Source organism: Colius striatus, chromosome 2, assembly GCF_028858725.1.
Source record: "Colius striatus isolate bColStr4 chromosome 2, bColStr4.1.hap1, whole genome shotgun sequence".
NCBI classification, from domain to species: domain Eukaryota; kingdom Metazoa; phylum Chordata; class Aves; order Coliiformes; family Coliidae; genus Colius; species Colius striatus.
In genome coordinates this window covers 76,532,310-76,555,154 of record NC_084760.1, presented here as the reverse complement: position 1 = coordinate 76,555,154, position 22,845 = coordinate 76,532,310, and the positions used below count along the sequence as shown (strand labels likewise).

Genomic DNA, 22,845 nt, shown 5'->3' with positions numbered 1-22,845 from the left:
GCCGTGAGGAGGCCAGGGGGCGGGGAGGGAGAAAGTGGGGTTAGGCGCCACTGCAAGTGGCGCTCCCTAGTGCCTGCTACGGGGGTGAAATTATGCAGAGCCGTGGTGCAGACCTGTAAGGAGACCCCGCCACTCGTGCAAGGCTGAGGGGAAGGGCCCTGCGCGCCTCTTCATGGCGGAGGGGGCAAAGGAGTCAGGGGAACACCTGCCTAAGGAGGCAGCGGCATACGCGTGCCCGGGCGCGGCGGTGGGTGGGGACACTCCCTCGGTTTCTGGATTGTTTGAGGAGGTTTCTTTTTCCCTTTAATCCTTTAAGAAATGCTTTCTGGGCGAGGCATCCGAGAGCTGGCATCTGATTTGAAAATACCTGTTCAAGTGTTGCTCAGGGGACAAACTCTACCATGACATAATTTCCTCCCGCAGCGTTTCCACCCGTGAACGGTTGCGTGGCGGCCCCCACAGCTTTCCTGGCCACCCACCCCTCGGGCCCACTGCATGGCCGTGGCTGCTGTCATCGGGCAAAACCCGTTATCATCCTTATAAAACCGTACCAATAAGTTCTCTTCACACTGCGGTTGCCTGAAGCCCAAGGACGTAGCGCATCACTTGGGAGCATTGCTCAAACAGGTGTTGGTGAAAAGGGGTCTGCCCGGCAGAGAGCGAGGGAAGACACACATGCAAGGGATTTGACTCCATTTCTACTGTGGTCTTTTGGAGCTCATCCTATGGCAGAGTTACCTGCAGGGCAAGTGAGCCACAGGCTGTTCCACAGCACCAGGATGGGTTGTGATAAAGCCAAAGCTGATGACTCTGTTATAAATGCTGTCATATTTGGGGAACTGGTATGATGATAGAATATTTCAAGTTCCAAAGATTAATATCTGCTAGAGCAAATGAATCCAAATGGTGTTAGAACTAGGTTTTATGGGTGTATGTACTAACTGCTGTTTCAGAATAGGTCATTTTCCCTATGGTGAAGTTTAACAGCAGGCTTGATTGCTCAAGTAATATTCCTGTTGCTCTGATAAACACAGTATTTTTTTTAATCGTCCAGCAAGCAAATTTTTATTTGATTCCTGTAAATACCGCTGATGTTGATGATAGATTAATAATTAAATGCAACTCACAAAGCTAGACAAAACTTTATATCTTACCAGAGAAACTGGAAGTTCACTCCAGGCCACCTGCCATTCTGAAAACTGCACCTCTCCTCATGTGCTAAAAGTTGTTGGATCACACATAAGGCAAAAACATGCCAAAAAGCTTGCCATATGATAAGTAAAACTGCAGAAGGAGAGAGAGGGATTCTGAACAGAAACAGACATAAGAATCCTGTGGTTAAGGAAACAGGAGGAGTTTTAATAACATTGCTCTGGTTGACTTGTAATAAAATGTGCTGCTTTCACTTGACAAAACAGAAAAGGTGCTAGGCGTGTGGACTTCATATGCCTCTACTGAATAACTTTTTCAGAAATTACACAGAAGAGTGATTAAAAATAGCTGACTGTAGGATTCTCTAAGCTGAAGAAGACAGCATCTGTTTCAGACAGCTCTGCATTCCAGTTGGTGAGCACTGGATCCTATCACAGAATCACAGAATAGAAGGGCTTGGAAGGGACCTTTAGAGATCATCTAGTCAATACCCCCCTGCAGAAGCAGGGCCACGTATATCAGGTTGGACAGGAATGTGTCCAGGTGGGTTTAACCTCCAAGGAAGGAGACTCCACAGCCTCCCTGGGCAGCCTGTGCAAGGGCTCCATCACCCTCACAGTAAAATAGTTTTTTCTTATGTTTAAATTAAACTTTTTGTGTTCCAGCTTCTTTCCCATTACCCCTTGTCCTGTCACTGGATACAATAGAAAAAAGAGATGCCCCAACCTCCTGACATCCACCATTTAGATATTTGTAAATATTAATGTGATCCCCCTCAGTCTCCTCCAGACTAAACAGCCCCAGTTCCTGCAGCCTTTCCTCACAAGGAAGATGCCCCAGTCCCCTGATCATCTTGGTGGCCCTGTGCTGGACTCTCTCCAGAAGTTCCTTGTCCCTCTTGAGCTGTGGAGCCCAGAACTGGACAGAGAACTCCAGTCCTCAAAAATCTTTGCTAGAAGCTTTCAAATACAGAATTGAAACAGTTAATTTGTTTTGTTTTGTTTTTCTCATCAACTGTGAGCGGAAAGCTTAGGTTCACTTGGGACTAGGACTGTGTATGTGTTGTGTACTTATAAAAAACACTGCAAGGTTGTTTAACTTCTGTCAGCCCTTCACCATGCTGTGTATGAGACCCATGGTTAGCAAATAAGGCCACTCATAGCAGCTTTTTCTATAAGCATTTCAGCACTTATGATCTGTGTGCATGTCATGGTTCAGGCCCAGCTGGCAACAAAGCACCACACAGCCTCTTGCTCACTGCTGCTCCCTATTCCTCCAACTTCTGTAGGATGGCAGAGGCCCCAGGGAGATAGGAGGAGAGAAGGTAATCAAGGGCCTTGAGGATTAAGACAAGGGAAAGACTTGCTGCTAGTTACAGTTCCAGGCAAAACAGCTACTCAACCTAGTGAAGACAGGAAGGTCAGTTCAGTCCATGACCAACTGGAAACAAAAAGAAAGCAAAACCAGAGCAGAATGATGAGAAAAATACAACTAACATTTTAAGATCCCCTTCCCCCACCCTGATTGTGGTCAGTCCCTCAGATAGTCTCTGCTGTTCCTTCCTCCTCAGAGGAGGAGGACTCCTTGCATTCTTCCCCTGCTCCAAGGTGGGGTTTCTGTCATGGGATACAATCCCTAATGAACCTCTTTGAGGTGAGTCCTTCCTAAGGGCTGCAGCTCCTCACAAACTCCTCCAGTGTGGGACTTCACAGCAGCATGACTCTAGGCACCTTCTGCTGCAATGCAGAAATTCCACAAAGTTACGGCCTCCTCCAGGCACAGTCACCCCCTCTTCTGTGGGGTTCTTCATGAGCTGCCAGCAGACCTCAGCTCCACCATTACTCTCCATAGGTTGCAAGGGGACAGTTGCTATCTCACCACAGGATGTAGGGGGGGGTCTCTGCTCCAGAACACTTGCACTTCCTTCACTGACCTTGGGGTCCTCATGGTTGCTCCTCTCTCATCCAACTCCTTCTACCATTTCCCAGAAAGAGCAACAAGCCCCTTCTTCTAGCTTCTTAAAAAGTAATTGCAGAGGTACCCAAATGGGTCAGCTCCAGAGGTGGGTCCGACTTAGAGCTGGGGAATGTTTTGAGCAACTTCCTACAGGAGCCACCATTACAGCCCCTTCCCTGCTACCAGAAACAGCTCCACACAAGACAGTGCACTCATGCTTTCAGATATGTGCATTACTTTCTTATTGTTCTTTCTACAGGCTCGCTGGCAGCTAGAGAAACCTCACAGAAGCTCCGGGCCAGGAAAAGTATAGTGGTTAGAAACCTAAGAAGGAGCCAATTTGAAACATGAGGTATACTGCACATTTCAGAAGTGACCTTCTTACGGCATTTTACTACCTTTAAATGAGGTTCTTGTATAGAATTATGGACTTGCTGTAGATGGGTCTTAACAAGTAAGAATGTCATTAACATGTTCAAAGGAAACCTCTTTTGTCCATACATGAGGAAATAATTTGTGAATTATTTGACAAGATGTTTGTACTGAGAAGCTTAGCATTTTGAACTCTGATATTTTTCTCTGCATCTCCATTTATGTCTGAATGGGTTCCTTGTTGGTTGTGTCAGTGTTACAGGAGAGCAGGTTTATTTCCTGGATGCCAGCAGGTGCACAAGTCATTTCCTTATACTACGGACAAGACCTAAAGCTTCCTGCTGCTTTTCTTCTCTGCTCTACAGCTTCCTGCTTTCTACTCAGGAGAGATCTTGCAAGGAATGCCAGTGGGAATTGAAGCACAATCCAATAGGTTATGTATCTGGGATATCAAGAGTTTTTACACAGTGAAACACATCTGCTCCATATTTTAGATTTAGTCTCTAGAAACTAATCTTGGAGATTTGTTTTCTTTCCTTCTTCTCAAGAATATATTATTTATTGGGTATCTGTTTGGGGTTATTTTTATTTATCCCAGAAAGAGAATTGGTATCAAGTGCCTTAATGTTCAGTGATACCTGTTAACATTTTTAGTTTAAAGAAGGGTTAAAAAAATGAGAGACTGTTCTTGTGCTGGAGAAAGTTGTCTCAGACCCAAACAGAATTGTGAGATGTTTAAGGAGATCTGAGCAGACTGAGTGATTTGACAAACAACATTCTGTTTTGATAAATGCAGGTAATCCAGGCAGGAAGAAAAAAAGAAAATCACAATAATCCAACAACATCCAACCAGAAGGATAGCACCTGAACTGAAAATCTGAAATGGATAAAAGGAAATACCTTCTGTTAGGTGCCTAAACTATGGTTTGGAATTCATTTCTTTGGGAAGATGAGGAGGTTGAGAGCATTGCAAGTATTGCAGAGTAGTGGGATAGTGATATGAACACTGGGAGCTGTAGTGAACTCTGTCATGCTTTGTAAGGGTTATGAGCATTGACTTGCTAGTCAGAGTGGGAAAAGGGCCACTAAAAATATGTTTAGGTAAAGCTGGGTGCATCACCGCTCTCTGCTCTCCACATAGATGAGCTGTTGTATGCGGTTACTGTAGCCGCCTTCCATCATTTATAACAGAAAAGCTAAGGCTGGTCGGGGGAAAACGGGAGGGCTGAATCTGCGTGTGAAACATTATGAGGCAGCGGCGCTTTTCCCTCGCGGGCCCGCTTCCAGGCGGCGCCGAACACAGCTGGGGCGACGGACAGAACCCAGACACCCACGGCGCTCCAGGCCGCAGAGCCGGGGCTCGGCTGTGCCCGCCTCCCCGCATCCGGGCTCTGGGGCGTTGTCTCCGCTTTCGGTTTCCCTCACGGCAGGGGCGGGTGCTGCTGCTGAAACGAAACTGAGATAACTGGGATAGCTGTAGGTGCTGTCAGTGCCGCTCATCCCAGCCGCTGCTTGCCGCTGCCTGCCTCTGTCTGCACCGCGTCCGGGAGCCTTCATTCGTCTTCGGTACGTGTCACTGTGGAGAAATGTGGATTTATTTTCCTTTTTTCCCCTTTTTTTTTTTTTGTGTCTTCCCTCCTCTCAGAATTCAGTGAATGTTTCATCCTTTTCCCACCAAGAAATCTGCTAAGATATCTTCTTTTCTCTGATGCCTAAATTCTCTGCTCTGCTTTCTAAATCTGTTATTCCAAGCAATGAGCCTTCAAAAACAATTGCAGATCGTCCACTTGAATTAGAAATTAGGATTCTTTCTGTGTGGACTTTACATTGGTGCCAATTTTATATCACAGTAGTGGCCTGCCAGGATGGGGGGATGTTTCTATACTAAGCCTGGCGGCACTGACATATCTTTGAATGTTGCTTTGCAGACCTTTTTGAGACTGTGCTAAAATGGAACGTGAGTGCATGCAGAGGATCAACAGTTACTGTCAAAAGCGAAAACTTAGTCTAAATTATGTTGACGTTGGAATGACTGGCTCCTCTCATGATCCTCAGTAAGTTCACCATGCTGTCTATAAGCACCAGGACTCTTTCTGCAATGAACTAACTGAGCAAAGTCTGCAGTCATAAAGGTTAATTTGATGAAAGTGTAGATGTATCAGGAGACATGACTGAAACCATAAATTTAATGGTAGGTGAGTGGGAGGAATGTCATGTGATAGAGGTAAAAAGAAAACTTATTTTGAAGTTGATGGACATTCTTGGAAAGCAACAGCAACCTGTTGCTGGTAGCTGTATTGTAAGTATGTTATGCATCAGCTGTGAAAGATGGGGTGGGTTGCAGCAAGTATTTCAGTTTATAATCTATGCTAACAAGTACTTTGATTTTTATTTAGTTTTGCAAAGCCTGGAAATTGTGATTTATGTTATTAATTTCTAACTGTAAAGGTGACATGTATGTTAATTGATTTGGTACTACATGTTTTATGTGTAGTTCATTTTTTAACATCTGTTAGGAAAGAAGAGTCTTTTACTTAAGCTGGTTTGCTTTTAGTTTTAGAGACAGTTATAGGTGATGGAATTTTTTTGTAACACAATATGGTGGTTTGTTGTTTATTTTTCTTGCTAGATATCACAGATACTCAAGATCTATGACATTTCCTTGTGTTATTTGTTGTTTATTTTTGCTGATCTTCATGAAGACAAGCTCTATGCTAATAATTGCTCTATTTCTTTTAATGTGTTTCATGTTACCAGCCAGCAGTGTCTGTATTGACTTATTCTTAGACTTTACTCATAATAAATTTCTAAGTATTATCTGGGTCTCAAACATTAATCAATTATCTTGTATTTTTTTCCTTGCTGCTCATGTAATTTGAAAAAGTAACCACATCTGTCACCACAGAGCTACATAATCAAAGGTGGTGGCTAGGGACTAACAGAATTTAAAGACATTTCAGATTTATTTAACCCATTTGTTGCACTTTTTCATTTTTTCCTGTGAGCTCTTCTACATTTGCAAATACAATTCAACTCATTCTCTTGTGTCTGTAAGTGATGTGAGGTGTAACAGTGGTACCTAGGAAAATGCAGGATAATAAGGAGTACAATGTACAGTGTGTGGCTACAGTGGTGCGTGCTGTAACCTCCTTTGGTGCCCTTGTGGTGCTCTTTCCCAGTGCTCAACCTGCTTAACGGGATGCAATGGCCACTACTGGTCCTGAGCTGGCTTCCTAACTCTTTTGTGCTGTGCCCCATTTCCTAAGTCTGCTTGCAGTTGTTGTCTCAGGCATGATGCTGAGACTTAATGCCTCATGGTTGAGAGCGGCCAGGCAGTCTCAGTCCTGAGAAACTCTGAGCTTTCTTGATCTGGAAATACCATGTGTGGACAACCAGGACAGTCCTGCCTGAATCTGTCAAGTCTAAGCAGTGCTTGTTAACTTGAGGTCCGTTGTAGATGACTCCATTTGGGACCAACTTGTTTAACATTCATTTAGACAATCTTCAGCTCAGATAACTAACTCATGGGTTAGTCATTGAGACTTGGACTAGAGATTTCCTCAGGATGCTTAAATTGTTGAATTTTGGATGCAGGTCTTAGCTGATTGCATGTGTTATTAGGCACTTAGATGTGGGCTAGCTAACAAACCCCTTCCTAAAGAACAGTCTTTGTTTAATGATTTTGTTGTATGCTGTTTTCTACATGTAGACTATGTGACACACTGTGGTCTGCCTTATACTACTGTTTACATCCTTCAGATGTCTCATTAAGGCTTGCTTTTGCAGCCTATTTTTCAGGTACTATTCTGCATTGTTTTCCACCCAAACATTTCATGCAAGGCAAGTGGAGAATGAAGTTGGACTAATGGAGAAGTTAATTCCTCAAGTAATTCCATTATTTGAGACAAATTATCCTGCAGAGAAACTCATGCTGATATACCTAGACTATTTATTAACACTACTAACTATGAGCTTATGTATCTATATGCTGTGCTGCAATGTGAAGAACAGAAGTACCCTGAGGTTGTAATAATGGTCGCTTTAACTTGATGCAAGTTTTCTATTGCTGAGTGTGATGACAAATATCATGGAATATCTCCCTGGCTAGCTGTTATAGTTGTATCCCTTCTCAACTTCTCACACATCCCTAGCCTGCTTCTTGGGAGGCTATAGTGGGGAAAATGAAAAGGCTTTGATGCTCCAGAGACTAGTACTCATCCCAGCTAGACCCAGGACAGTCAGTCCTGAGCTGCATCAGTTCCCTGTTCTGACTCCTGGCGTTGCTCTATGGAAAACACTGCAGGTATAGTTGTGCAGTGAAGGGGGAAGAGATCAGTGATTGAGTGTCAAAGGGCAGGGCTGGGTTGGTGGTGGTTTTTTGGTTTTTTTTTTTTTTTGCAACTTCCTTAAAATTCATGTCTCGTCATATTGCAGTCAATGATTAGCTGATCTTTCCTCTCCATATAGTTTTGAAGTGCTGAGATGTGTCCTGGTGTTAAGGCTTCACAACCTTACCTGTAACAGTGCTGACCATAGGCATTCTTTTGCTTTTTAAAATTAAATAATTTTGCTTTTAAAAAGCAGTTAAACATTTAATAAACACTGTTAGAACTAAAGGACATGCATTTGTGACTGGGGAGGAAATAGAAGTATTTCTACTAAAGAATTATGATAATCAGAAGTTGACTTACGGTGCTTTTTAGATAATAGAAAGTTGAATCTGAGATTATTATATGTGACAAAACTGGAGCAATGATTTAGAAAAGTTTCCTGCCTTGCAGGTTCACAATTGTGGTTAAAATAGATGATGTAGAATATGGCAGAGGCATTGGTAAAAATAAGAAGGAAGCAAAAGCAGTAGCTGCCGAAAAAACCTGGGAAATGATTAAGGACCAGGTGAGTAAACTAGTTTATATTTTTTTTTCTAGTAAAAGTTGAAGCTGAATCTCTAAAAGTAGCCAATAAAATATTGTTTTCTTTAATTTGGTAAAGCTGCTGGCTATTTAAGTTGCCTTCATTTTGTCTTAGTTTTGTCTTAGTATCTTATTTTTTTACTTTTTACCACTAAACTCTTTTCTGTATTGTTCTACTACAGGGTGGGTATGTAATATTGAGAGTGTTTCCTCCTCTACTGTTATAGGAGGATGAGGAAACTTTTGTTAAGCTGCCTTGGTATATCCAGAGTGCACGATGTTGCATTTTCATCTTGAAAACTGTTCAGTAATTTTATGTCTTCAAAACATTTGCAGGGCCCGGTGCTCAGGTGTCTGTTGCCACTCTGCTCATAAAATTGCCTCCTTTCACTAGATCTGATTCATCTGTCTTTCCTTGACATGGTATAGCTGTTTCTACGCTCTTTATCCATCCTTGTTTTAATTTAGGTTTGAATATTGCTCTGTTTTCCGTCATGTGTTTTATGATAGCCATTCTTTATTTTTCCCTTTGACCATGAATATTTCTTCGCACCTTTTCAGTGAACTTTTTACTTGCTTTTCCATATGTTTTTATTGTGTCACCATTGTTACTTTAGCACAGTTGCTGCCTGTTTGCTAATATATTATTAATGCTGCCTAATCACGAGATGGCTGAAAATTCCTGCTTTCCTCTCTTATACATACACAGGAGCATTTTCATCCCTTGCTAATGGCAGCATCAGCACCATCCTGCTTTTTTTTTTGGCACTGGTCAGGGTGTGAGAAAACTCAGAAGGCAGCATTCTCTTCATTTTTTATGAGACATTTCACAGCTTGTTCCAATCTTTTCTTACGAGAGTTGGGAGGAGACCTGGTGTTAGTTGTTTAAGGCATTGGTGCAATACTTGGAAAACTTGATTTACATTTCTATGGAAATTCAAAGTGTAATAATTCTTCGTTGGGGTGGCTGTCCTTTTCCATCAGGGGACTCTCTTAATGCAAACTTGGGATTTCTTATAAATATTTTGATGTGCTGAGAAATCATGCAGCTATGTTAGATCTTGTGTGCTGTTTATCTAAATCTATTTGTTAAGCTTCATTTTTTAAGTTACCTATTTTGTTTATTTTATAGCCAGAGAGTCCTTCAAATATGAGAGCTGCCGAGTTAATGCCAGCTCAAGTGAACTCCTTACCTGTGCGAAATGGTGACTATGTCAGCCGACTAAATATATATTCACAAAAGACGTCGAAAATAGTTGCTTATCCTAACAAAAAACAAAGTGGAGATCCCCATGCTCCTGTGTAAGATGTACTTTGTCTTCATACTTGCTTTTAATGTTTACTATTAGTGTTTACTATTAGTGTTTACTAATACTAACATTAGTTAGTAGGGGACAGAGGGTACCCTCAGCAAGTTGGCTGATGACACCAAACTGGCAGGACTGGCTGATTCCCCAGAAGGCTGTGCTGCCATTCAGTGGGATCTTGACCGGCTTGAGAGTTAGGCAGAGAGGAACCTCATGAGGTTCAACAAGGACAGGTGCAGAGTCCTGCATCTGGGGAGGAACAACCCCATGCACCAGTACAGGCTGGGGATTGACCTGCTGGAGAGCAGCTCTGCAGAGAGAGACCTGGGAGTCCTGATTGATAATAAACTCAACATGAGCCAGTAATGTGCCCTCGTGGCCAAGAAGGCCAATGGCATTCTGGGGTGTATCAAGAAGAGTGTGGCCAGCAGGTCGAGGGAGGTTCTTCTCCCCCTCTACTCTGCCCTGGTGAGGCGTCATCTGGAGTCCTGTGTCCAGTTCTGGGCTCCCCATCTCAAGAGGGATGGAGAACTTTAGAAATACAATAAAATTTGGAGTTAGTCTGGAGAGAGTCCAGTGGAGGACCATTAAGGTGGTTAAGACGTTGGAGGATAGGGTGTAGAAGGAGAGACTAAGATGACTGAGTTTGTTTAGCTGGGAGAAGAGATGGTACGATGATAAATTGTTAGTTGGTGTTGACAAATTGTCAGTTAGCTTGGTCATAGCTCTGTCACCTTCATGGACCTCTCAGCATGTATGTTCTCCTAAGAACCAAGTGCTAAGGAGAGCCTTCTCGCGTCTCCTTCTATATGTACTACAGTCACTGAGTTGTAGAAGCACTCCAGTTATTGACAGCTGAGGAATGATAAAGAATATTTTCTTACTTTAACTCACTTGACAATATCTGCTGGAAAACACTTCCTCTCTTCCTCTGCAAAATGAGACATTTTAAAACCTAAACTGCAGATATTTTGTGATTGTGGGTGCGTATGATATGATGTTCTGAGAAGTTAAACCTTAAAGAGTGCTGAATATTGACTCTCTGAAAATTTATTATCTTGAAGGCATATCAAATTAAGTATTCACCATCATTGATTAGAGTAAATGTGTATTATAAATAGTGTCCTGAAGATGTATATTTCAGATCTCCATTCTGTTATGTCAGTTGTTTGTAGTGTTTAAAATCGTTCGATTAAGACTTGTCATATTGCATGTAAGACTTTGTTCTCTGCTGTATTTTACAGATTTTCTTGTAGCTGTACAGTTAATGGGGAACTGTATGGAACTGGCACTGGACTTAATCTAGCTGCTGCAAAACATGCTGCTGCAAAAGAAGCACTTGAAAGGCTAAATAGAGAAGCACATGAGAAGCTAAATAACAAACCCACTACAACAGTATGTGCTATATTTAGCTTTAAGATAGAGGTTAATCCTTGTATCTTTACTCTTTTGACATATTTCCTCATTGTATTTAGAAGCATATTCTGTGGATTCAACTTAAGAAGGAAACAATCCATATTTTGGTGGGTTGGTTGGGCTGCAGGATTCTGTTGGTAAAATATATGTCATGTTCCTATATTCATTTGCAAAAAAATCTCACAGCTGATAGACCTGTGTATTTCAGAATATGGGCAGATCTTTTTGTCATTCAAGGATGCACAGATATTAAAAATTCTGAATCCTGACCACATGAATATACTAGTTGTCTCTTATATGAAGTGCTGTTGAGCTGATTGGCAATAAACATTAAACCCTTACTGCCTTCTGCCTTCTTTTGATCCAAGATCAAAAATCTATTATGAAACGTGTGAAAGGCAAAAGTAGGAATGAGCATCAGCAGGACTTGCCTTCTGTAGGATTCCAAGGCAGAGTCTAGTGAAGCAATTGCTGCTCTGGATGGAAGAGCTGTTGTCTTCATGTTGGCTATTGTATCCATAAGTGCAAAAAAATTATCAGAATTTTAGTAGTCATCCAAACCCGCTTCTGAAATGCATGGAACAGTACATATGAACTAACTTAAATGCAGTGTAGTTTAAAGGGAGAGAAGGCAATATGGGGGAGGAAAGAAATATTTTTTAACTTTAAGTACTTTTTCATTATTTGCCTGTTTACTGTGAATTTTAGATTATTCTTTTATTGTTGTCCTTAAGTTAACCATGTAATTAGTGACCTATTCTAGCTGTAGGATCTTTCCTTAATATTTTCCTGTGCTGCGAGTTCATGGGTCTTTTTGTCAAAATCTGAAATTTGCTACTTCAAGCAAAAGCTCTGTAATTTGGGGTGGGTTGTTTTGGTTTGGTGCTAATAGTTATTCATTCCAAGTGATGTCTCAGTAACAAACAAAATGTTAACTAGCAAAAAGTAGTAAAGGCCTAATACTCCTGAATTTTAAAAAATAGGGTTTGTTTGTAGCCTATAATTGAAACACAAACCCTTAAGTGGTATGGTTTTGTTTTTGGTTTTTTTTTTGTCAGATTATGGTCTGAAACAACTGCAAGTGTTGCTTTTAATGTCACATTTATGCTCTTATGATATGGAGGGAAAAAAAGGAAGAACCACCACTATTTATGATTTTTTTTTTTTTTTGGTAATCCACAATTTTGTGGTTTTGCAAAGTGGTTTTACAATGAAGACATTGAATGTCTTCTTGTACAGACTCAGACTTTTACTTCTGCCGATAGCACGTGCCAAAGCCTATATATATATCTTGTTTTCCATCACAGTACAATTGTATATGCAGTAAACAAAACATTTGCTTTTAATAACTGATACCCTAATTGTGATTTGATTTTTTTTTTTTTTTTTTTAATAGATCCCAGACTCTGTTTCTTCAGAAAAAAACTGTGTCAGGGCTTTGGATGTTCAGTGCAGTTAACAGCTTCCACTGAGGGCCTTGTCTTCCCTCCCTGCTCTTTGGCATCTATTGCACTGGAGGTTTTTTAATGTGATTTTATTAATCATTCTTGGTTTTTTGGTTTTTTTCAGATGGTAAATGAAGAATCTAGTGGCAGTTCTACATTTAGCAAATACAGTAATTCCTCTCAAGTGCTAACTGAGTCTGACTCAGAGTAAGTTGGGTTCACTGTGATAATGTGATAAAAAAATGTGTTTACTAATCTTAACACTAATTTGGCTATTGTAACATTTGTGTCAACTCAGTATAATTCAATTTTGGTACTTTCCTGTGCTCTAAATTCTGCTTTCTTCTTTCTTTTTTTTTTTTTTAATTCCCTTTTTCATTCTCTGTAAATCTTCATCTTTACCAAAGGGAAAAAATCTGTTCTGTGAAAGAAAAAGAACAGGCATAAAGTTTAATTTGTGATTTGGAAACCCTAGGTCAAACCTTTTGTGCCCAGCAGTTAATTTGACTGTAGTGTCACTACCATTAATGTTCTTTGTGCCAAGCTGATACGTACAATGCTAGAGGTGGCTACACTGCCCTGAAATAAATATCTGTTTTTAAGCTTTTTAATTAAAGGTTATGATAGAATACAGATCATACAGGTAGCTAGATATCATGATATCACAGAATAGAAATAAAGGAGTATATTACAAAATAGAATGGTTTTATTAGCTCTCCAGCTAATGAAGTTTTGTAATGTAAATCTGTCATGATTCCTAATGCTTTTTCAGGTTTTGATTTTAAAGATTTTTTTTTTATGCTTCTTTTTTTCTTTATGATTGTGTTACTTTCACCTAAAACTGCTCTACTGTTTTTCAGTAACAGCAGTACTGGCTTTGAAGACTCATGTTCAGAGTTGGCAGATAAAATGAAAAACATGGCAATACGGAAAGAGCCTTCAACTTCTGAGGTATAGTATAATTGCATCTTAGACCCTGAATGGAGTGGGCTTCTTGTCTGAGTATGGCATCAGTTTCTTCCTTTATCCACGAATCACTAAAAACCACACGTGCATTATTCCTAAGAATATTCAGTACTTTTTACTGTTAGTTGTTAGTCATTTACTTCTGCACTGTGGACCAAGTTTCTGTACTGTTGCCAAATGGGCAACACTCCGAAGACATGGGACCAAATTAAGCTCATTCCTATGGGAGGAATGATGATACATGGCATATGTGAATTTTAGTATAGTTTCATCTATATTACAGTGTTTTTAAGGTATGAACACATTTCTAGACAATTCCAAGACTATCAGGCATATTTTAAAATAATTCAAGTGAAAATTAAGGATGACCTGGGAAACTACAGGCTGGTCAGCCTCACCTCCATCCCTGGAAAGGTGATAGAACCACTCATCCTGAATGTTGTCACTAAACATATGAAGATGGTTGTCAGGGGGAGTCAACATGGATTCACCAAAGGGAAATCCTGTTTGACCAACCTGATAGCCTTCTATGAGACAGTAACTGGCTGCCTAGATGAGGGGATAGCAGTGGATGTCATCTACCTGTCTCCCGTAACATCCTCATCAGAAAGCTCAGACAGTTTGGCTTGGATGAGTGGACAGTGAGGTGGATTGAGAGCTGGCTGAATGACAGAACTGAGGGAGTGGTGATCAATGACACAGAATTGAGTTGGAGGCCTGTGGCCAGTGAAGTTCCACAGGGATCAGTTCTGGGGCCAGTCTTGTTCAACGTCTTCATCAACAACGTGGATGAGGAGACAAGAGTGTACCCTCAGCAAGTTGGCTGATGACACCAAACTAGGAGGACTGGCTGATTCCCCAGAAGGCTGTGCTGCCATTCAGCGGGATCTCGACCGGCTTGAGAGTTGGGCAGAGAGGAACCTCATGAGGTTCAACAAGGACAGGTGCAGAGTCCTGCATCTGGGAAGGAACAACCCCATGCACCAGTACAGGCTGGGGATTGACCTGCTGGAGAGCAGCTCTGTAGAGAGAGACCTGGGAGTCCTGATTGATAATAAACTAAACATGAACCAGCAATGTGCCCTCATGGCCAAGAAGGCCAATGGCATCCTGGGATGCATCAAGAAGAGTGTGGCCAGAAGGTCAAGGGAGGTTTTTCTCCCTTTCTACTCTGCCCTGGTGAGACCTCATCTGGAGTCTTGTGTCCGGTTCTGGGCTCCTCAGCTCAAGAGGGACAGAGAACTTCTGGAGAGGGTCCAGCACAGGGCCACCAAGATGATCAAGGGACCAGAGCATCTTCCTTATGAGGAAAGGCTGCAGGAACTGGGGCTGTTTAGTCTGAGGAGACTGGGGGTGGATCTTATTAATATTTACAAATATCTAAATGGTGAGTGTCAGGAGATTTTTCTGTTGTATCCAGTGACAGGACAAGGGGTAATGGCATCCACCTGGAACACAAGAAGCTCCATTTAAACATAAGAAAAAACTATTTTACTGTGAGGGTGATGGAGCCCTGGCACAGGCTGCCCAGGGAGGGTGTGGAGTCTCCTTCCTTGGAGAAGATGCATTCCTGTGCGACCTGACCTAGATGGACCTGCTTTAGCAGGGGGGTTGGAGTAGATGATCTGTAAAGGTCCCTTCCAATCCCTACCATTCTATGATTCTATGAAAATATTTGGAATATCTCGTTTTTTTTTCTCTCTTTCATGTAGAGACACGCACAAAGTCCTGCCCAGAAATCCAAAAGGTATGTGTTTGTTTCTAGGTTGCTCTCTCCCATAAGCTATATTGCAAACCATTTTAGCATTTGTATATCTAGCAAAGAAATGTCACTATTGGGAAGTACATTTCTCTTGTCACATATTACAAAAATGACTGATTATAGGTTTTGCTTTTTTACTTGTTCAAGGATATTGGCACCTAATTTTTATAATGCAATTAAAAAAGAAAAGAATACCATGTCAGATTCAGATGAAAGTTTGCCAGATGTGGACAGAAACACCAGTGAGGAGAATCGAAGTCCATGCACCGTGAATCGAAGGTAAGGATGGGTTTTTAGTAAAATTTGTATGGCAACTACTGTATGTAGTGGTCTAGGTTTTTTTGTTTTGTTTTTTTTAATAATAAAATGTGGGAAAATACTGCTGTAAAAAACTTTGAAAGAAAAATGGTATTTGAGAAGTTTTTTTTCCTGGAAATTGCAAATATAGTATAGCAACTGACATGCAATGTTATTTAATACTTACAATGAAAAGTCATTTGTGTGAAGATGTGAATGTAATTACTCTACATGCTTTCCAGGGTAAGTTTCCCTTGTTTTTTTTAATCTTTTAAGACTATGATTTAGACCTGTGTAAGTGTTGACTCATCCCTGAAAAACAATATTTCAGCAGATAGATCTGTCAGGATAATTTTTATGTCTTGTAAATTTAATGTTAAGTATCTTTAAGTTACATATCTAATTTTTTTTTCTAAGATTTCTTGAGGGTTTTAAAAATATCGAGCTGATTGGTGAAGGTGGTTTTGGAAATGTTTTCAAAGCAACAGGAAGGCTTGATGAGAGAACCTATGCAATCAAACGAGTTTGTGACAAAAAGTACGTACAGTATATTTACTTCTTTCTTTTCTATTATTTTAGGACAACCTTTATCAAGATATTAGTTGTTTTGTCTCTTTAATAATCCTAGGAGCCATTTTCATGATTAAATGTCAGTTCTTTCTGGTAAACTGTGTTTAAGTGAAGCAGAAAATGGCATCGAACTTTGTTAATTTTTGCATGTACTGGAATAATTTCAGATGTAGCTGTAAAAAATAGATTAGTTAAGTTCTGCATTCCCTGAACATGCTAGTGCTCTGGATATTAGTATTGCAGAATGTGTTTGAAGAAAACTTGCTGATTAATAAAACATTGAAGCAACGTTACTTTTTGTTGCTGCTACCGGCAACATCACCAGGCTGCCCGCACAGATCACTCAGCCCACCAACCGCTGAGGGGAAAAGATCACTGCATACTCAGTATGGATGATGCTTTATTCAATCTTTATTGTCTGCACCATGCACTTTTATCTGCTAACACAAGCACCTCCTTTTACTCTGCCCCGTGCCTGCCTCTTCTGTACTCTCTGCCTCTTGCGTCACAGCCCGAGATCTTCCGGGCACCTACAACACTTTTGACAGGTTACTTGGAAAATTTTCACATCTGCATAATGACTCTAATCAGGCAAAACACAGAAAAATGGACCACATTTTGTGATGTGTAATTGAAAAATGCTTTATATGTGATCCATTGTCCTGGCTTCAGCTAGGATAATTTTCTTCCTAGTAGCTGGTTCAGGGCCGTGTTTTGGGTTTACGCTGAAAAGGATGTTGCTAACACCAGAATGTCACCGTGTCAAGGCCTTTTCTGCTCCTCACCCTGCTCTGACAGTGAGTGGGCTGAGGGGGCCACAATCTGGAAGGGAGTGTGGCCAGGGCGGCTGACCTGAACTAGCCAAAGGGCTATCCCATACCATAGGACATCATGCCTAGGATAGAAACTAGGGGAAACTGGCAGAGAGGAGCGGATTATTCTTGGGCATTGATCAGTGAATAGTGAGCAGTTGCATTCTGCATCCCTTGAGTTCGTTTTTTTTTCCCTTGGGTTTCATTTTTCTCTCATTTTTTTCTCTCGCTGTTATATTTATTTTCATTACTATTATATTCTTTTTCTTGTTATTATTTTTAGTTAGTAAACTGTTCTTATCTCAATCAATGTTACACTTGTTTTTTTTCCCAGTTCTCTTTCCCATCCCACTGGGGAGTTGGGATAGGGTGAGTGAGTGGCTGCAGAGTGCTCAGTTGATGTCTGTAGTTGAACCACAACACTCATGTAGTCATTATACACACACTGTGTTACTTGTCTTTTATAAATCTCAACAGGGAATGATGATCTTGTTTTTAAAATAATTTTCCATAACCAGTACTTAGTGGAGTATTTCATCAGCATCTCAAAAACCTCAAGTTATTTTAGGTAATCTATTGAAGAAGTTTCAAGTTGTTGGAGATACTTGTCCCTTATGTTGTGTAATTGCCCTTCAAATTCTTGTGTTCTTCACAAACATATGTTGTTTTAATTTGTATTGCAATCCTGAGGACAGTACAAAAACATTCTACCGATTCTTCAAATAAAGGCTGCTGGTCTGTGAATGGGTTTGAACATACTTCACTAGGCAGTGTTACAACAAGAAGTGCAGGCCAAATGTAGAAATAGTTCTTTGTGAGCATTTACACTGACTTCTGTAAACAAATTTCATCAAGGAGAAAAAAATCCCTTGGTGTTTGCTACATTGTGCTTGCCTATCTAGTGTAATTCCATGTTGCAACTGCTTTTCTCAGCTTTTTTGAAATGGAGCTTTCCTTTCTAATATGGTTAAAACATCTTTGCCCTTTGAATGACTGAATAGATGAAAGAAAACCCTCAGAATTTGTAACTACAATTTTAAGCTTCTATGAAGAAGGATATTATGTTCTTTTTCTAAATGAATGTTAAACTATTTATTGATATTTGATATCACGTCTTTTATTTAACTTGGCATTTCCCTATAAAAAATAAAACTTATTTGGGTTTTTTCTTTTCCTTTCAAATAGGAATGTAAAGCGTGAAGTAAAAGAACTTGCAAAACTTAATCATGAAAACATAGTGCGGTATTATGGTAGCTGGAAAGGGTATGACCATGTAACTACTCCATACTCAAGGTAATTACAAAATAGTGCTTTGCACTCACAAACTTGGTTGCCATAGTCAATGTTGTGTTATAAATCATTATACTAATATAAATGCACATACATAGTTGCAGACTGTTAGGAAAAAAGGCACAGTACTTTTCAGCTGCAGGTTGTATATAAGTAAGTATATTTGGATCTTCCTTGATGAATAAGATACATTGCATAATTTTATCTTTCTCCTCTCTTTTGGTATAAAGAACTTGCTGAATCTATTGAGGAGTGTAAGAATGCAGAACTCAAAATTTGGGGCTAGAATTAACAACAGAAACTAAACAATTGCATGTCAGGTGTTTGCGAAATTCCTGATCTGAAGTTTCCTTTTTCTAATAAGTACTTGTCAGTCAATAGTCCTGACAGATTTATTTTAACCATGATGCCTGAAACAGTTGTAGTTGTTGAGAGCAGAAATACAGAATGAAATGCTCTTTCATTTAGAGGTAACCTTTCAACACTAGGACTTCTGGGAAGACGGTGGTGAAAGTTTTACTTGTAAGTTATTAATTTTTCAAAGCTTCTTTGAGAAGCGTTTTTCACTACCTATAAAGTCATACTCTTCAGATAGGTTGCAACCAGAGTCATAAAGTAGGAGTGAGTTCAAAGTGATGGTTGACATATCTGTCCAGTTGCTCAGTAAATGAAGAATAAAATGTGGGGGAAAAAAGTCTCATGTTAAAAGATGTTGGAGTGTCAATATCACTTGTGCGTTTTATATTGAATGGTTATTGGGTAAAAGACAGAAAAAACCCCATCAAATCTGAGGTCACAGCCTGGAATTCCACTTAGTGCCCTGCCTTCAAGGCTACAGAGTCCCAAGCAACTTAATGCTAGTTCTTTCAGTATCACAAGCAGGTTTATTTCAGAGCATTCAGATGACAGTGCAAGTAGGAAAAAGTGGTGCCACCTCCTCTTCATATTGTCTTCTCACCATCTCCTTCCTCAGCCTATCCAATGGGCTGATGGGGAGGGAACTGTTCTGGAAAGTGTGAGGCAAAAGGTGTCTCTAACTTGCAGACTGATGTGAGAGATGGTCACTGCACTACTTTCTTGAAGGGGCAGTTTGAAAGGATGTGATTGTTCTGGGTAGGAGAGGAAGGCTTGGTGGACAAGATGGGAGCCAAGGACAGTGATGTTTTTCTACCAGTGTAGGACATGCCTCTGGATATGAGTGGTGCAGAATTTGGGCACTTGGAAAACTTCCAGTGTGAACAAGGAAGCAACCAAAATGCTAGGAATATTCCAGGGCTATGTAGCAACTTGGCAGGAATTCTTTGGTTTGCAGTCCTATTTATATGTAGTACAAATTGGGCTAGGATCCTTTTCAAATCAAGGGAATTGCACACTTCGTTTTGGGGAAGTCCAAAAATAATAATGAACAAAAAAGTTTTATAAAGAAGAGAAACCTGAGAATCATCGATGTCTTGGGAGGAATTGTATCTTGCCAATTTCAATATGGTATATCATTTTCTTTTGTAGAAAGAATTCAGCCGAAGAAGTTGTGTGCATTTTCATCCAAATGGAATTCTGTGAACAAGGGACGCTAGATAACTGGGTTGAAAAGAATAGACGAGACCGAAAGTATCATGAGATGGCCCAAGCCAAATTTTTACAAATACTAGAAGGAGTGAAATATATTCATTCTGAAGGGTTAATTCATCGAGACCTCAAGGTAAGCAGGGTAGTAGGATCAGAAGGTAAACTGGAGGATCTCAGAGTGCAGCAGTTCATAAAATCAGTAGTCATCCATTAATGGGCATTTTCAGATTTTCAGGATATTCTGTGTTACTGGGTCACAAGACTGCCTATTGCAAAAAGAAATACTGAATTTACTCAATAATATAATTCAAAGACAGAAAGTAAAAGGTTGAGTTGAGGAAGTTTGCTCTTGCCATACTGCAAAGGGATAGTTTGTGTCCTAATACATACTGTGTTTGATAACATACTCTACTTGCTTTTGTATCACATATTCATACAAATATTTGAATGCTACATTTTTTAACAGAATTTCAGTCTCTACAAGAGCATAAAAAAGATTTTATTTCAAAATAAAGATTATAAAAGACAAAGTTGCAAACCTTCAGAGTTTCATGTCCCAACTATAACGGTGCTTTACAGAGCTTTAAATAACTTGCTTTGAAAAGTCAGTAGTGTGGTGATGTTCCTGAATGCAGCTGTAATGGCTCACCTTAAATGTTGATCTAGGATACTGTTCTCCTCACATAGTGGCTAACTCCAAACACCTAGAGAGTATTAGAGCTGAGAAATGATATGGCAGTGATGTCCTTGATGCATATTTCCTTCCTCCCAAGACTTCCAATAATCTGAAGTTTATGGACTTCTTGAGCCAGATTGAAATCTTTTGCATATTGCACTCACAGTGTAAAATTCCAGGTGGGGTTCACTGCCCACTTGTAGGGTTTTAATTTCACTTAGAGCTTTTCTCTCAGGCTTATTGCCACAATACTGGAACAAACCACAAGTAAACATTGTATACACATTACTTTCCCTAGATGCCTGGGAAAAAGAGACCTAAAGTGCCTCACCTGTTAATTCTTAGCTCTTCATACTCTATGTGCTTTGTATTTTCTTGCTCCTTCAGTCCCAATTTAATCTCAGCTCAATCTCCTACTTTTCCCTATTACTATGAACGTGCTGCCGTAGTCCCTTATCCACAGCACCTGGCTGTAAACTGCTTCCAAATCCTATTGTTAACTTGTCTGTCTGCATTTAAATTTAGGAACTTTCTCCCCACTTTGACGTCCTGTCAACTTAGATGCTTGGCTATCTGAGACCTCCATATGCCAGAATCAAAGCTGCAGGATAGGTTCAAGCTGAGATGAATCCCATTTGTGGCTGGTACGAACAGAGTCTTGAAATAGTGTAGTCAGGTATAGGTTCTGTACTCTATGTGTGTGGACATTGTCAAACTTAAACAGAAAACCTACACTGCACAATCTTGAGACAAAGATCTCATCCTGTTAGTAAGTCTCTCTTGGCCTAACAGTCCACTGGACCTTCTTTGATTAAGACAGCATGAAGCTATTTGGTTTTATTTTAATAAGATTTAGAAATGTGGTTTATTTTCTTTGGAATTCTTCATCTAAGCACGTCCAATTCTATTTTTAGTTGCTCATGACTTTTTAAAGTTTAAAAATGATGACTTCAGTGGAAATGTAAAAGTGATACTATGAGATGCCTGTCATTAAGCCCTAACTCTGCAGTTGACTGCAATAATCCTGCTGTGCTTAAAAAGAAACTATGATTTCAGCAGAATTCTACTTGAGCTTAAATGCTTTGCCCAAGTGTAGCAAATCCCAGGGCAAGGACTGAAGACTAAAACTCACTTCTTGATATAAAATGCTATATGCACAATGTATTTGAAGGGTATTAAAGCATGACAGGGTTATGACTGAGCTAGTAGGAAAAAAAGTTGCAATCACTGTGACATGTACTATAAATTTAGCTTGTGTTGTTAAAAATTAATTGAACTCTTTTTCTCTTTCCCACCTCATCAGTTTCTTAATGCAAATTTGTGAACAATTATAAAATTTTACAGGGACCACATCTGTGGCTGATTATGCTTGATAAACCTTGGTCATATAGTGATTATTACTTTCATTTTTTTAAAATATATTTGTAGCCTCAGAATATATTCATATCACATGAAGATAAAATAAAAATAGGTGACTTCGGTCTCGTGGCTTCTGTGGAGTATGAGACACGGACTGAGGACAAAGGAACAAAATCGTATATGGCACCAGAACAGGTAATTATCCTGCTGTATTAGTGTTGCTGTAACTGGATTTGCATTATAAACTCAGCACTGAATGTTCCCAATCCTATTCTCAGTACTAAACCAAGTTGCCAAAGTTCCCTGGTGACTGTATGTGAGGATAACTGAATTCTGGAGAAAGCCATCTGCAAGTGTTGTGATTTTGTTTCACTGGGGTCCGACAGTCCATGCTGTAAGGAATGCTCTTGCAAAACCAGGCTGCCAGCCACATATTTAAATTTGAATTTAGGATCTATGCTAACTGTGGCACTTGAATCTTGTTGCATTATTTCTGAGAGATATACTGGCATGCCTTATCTGTATAGGTCTGTATCAGGGTTAATGACTAAGAAGATCAAGTGGACATTTCTACTGACTTTAAATTTGGCTTTAAGAAATGCTGTTCAGTTGGACTTGACACCTGTATTGTTCCTGTTTTAATCTTTGTAGTTCGGAGACAGATATGGAAAGGAGGTAGATATTTATGCACTGGGATTAATTTGGTTTGAAATTCTTTCAGCAGTCAGTCGTCATGAGAAGAGCAAGGTATGTAATCTTTGTATTTTAAAAGTCTCCCCGTCATCATTTTGCCTTGCTGGTGGTATTGCATGCTGATTGCAGGCCAGAGGAATCTGTATACCTAGAGTGCTGTCCCTGTTTGCTTTTTCCTCTTGGTTTATTTCTGTAAGGCCTGAGTCCACACACCTCAGCTGAAATGTAAAAACGGAAGTAAAAAAATATTACTGGCTTTAATTCACTTATGTCTTACTGATATAAACATTAAA

General features: G+C 40.0%; 2 protein-coding genes across 11 annotated transcripts in view; one reads left to right on the top strand and one right to left on the bottom strand.

Moving 5' to 3' along the window:
- The first annotated feature begins 3,377 nt into the window (after positions 1–3,377).
- The window catches only part of EIF2AK2 (eukaryotic translation initiation factor 2 alpha kinase 2), a 23,566-nt gene continuing 4,098 nt past the window's right edge, over positions 3,378–22,845 (top strand). The window contains exons 1-14 of one of the 3 annotated variants that reach the window (XM_061991147.1): positions 3,378–3,460; positions 5,409–5,534; positions 8,262–8,376; positions 9,526–9,695; positions 10,945–11,095; positions 12,686–12,768; positions 13,422–13,512; positions 15,240–15,274; positions 15,437–15,568; positions 16,004–16,123; positions 18,154–18,261; positions 19,765–19,957; positions 21,929–22,054; positions 22,511–22,606. In XM_061991147.1, coding sequence (XP_061847131.1) covers positions 5,431–5,534; positions 8,262–8,376; positions 9,526–9,695; positions 10,945–11,095; positions 12,686–12,768; positions 13,422–13,512; positions 15,240–15,274; positions 15,437–15,568; positions 16,004–16,123; positions 18,154–18,261; positions 19,765–19,957; positions 21,929–22,054; positions 22,511–22,606 — 1,524 coding nt within the window. In that variant the 5' untranslated portion in view covers positions 3,378–3,460; positions 5,409–5,430. Of the gene's footprint in view, positions 3,461–4,906; positions 5,047–5,408; positions 5,535–7,672; positions 7,784–8,261; positions 8,377–9,525; positions 9,696–10,944; positions 11,096–12,685; positions 12,769–13,421; positions 13,513–15,239; positions 15,275–15,436; positions 15,569–16,003; positions 16,124–18,153; positions 18,262–19,764; positions 19,958–21,928; positions 22,055–22,510; positions 22,607–22,845 lie in introns of those variants that run through there. The other 2 variants (XM_010207687.2, XM_061991148.1) reach the window with 2 other exon arrangements.
- GPATCH11 (G-patch domain containing 11) overlaps positions 19,868–22,845 on the bottom strand; it is a 14,999-nt gene continuing 12,021 nt past the window's right edge. For 3 of the 8 annotated variants that reach the window (XM_061991158.1, XM_061991150.1, XM_061991157.1), the window contains exon 9: positions 20,303–22,770. In XM_061991158.1, coding sequence (XP_061847142.1) covers positions 22,643–22,770 — 128 coding nt within the window. In that variant the 3' untranslated portion in view covers positions 20,303–22,642. Of the gene's footprint in view, positions 20,094–20,302; positions 22,778–22,845 lie in introns of those variants that run through there. The other 5 variants (XM_061991156.1, XM_061991155.1, XM_061991151.1 and 2 more) reach the window with 4 other exon arrangements.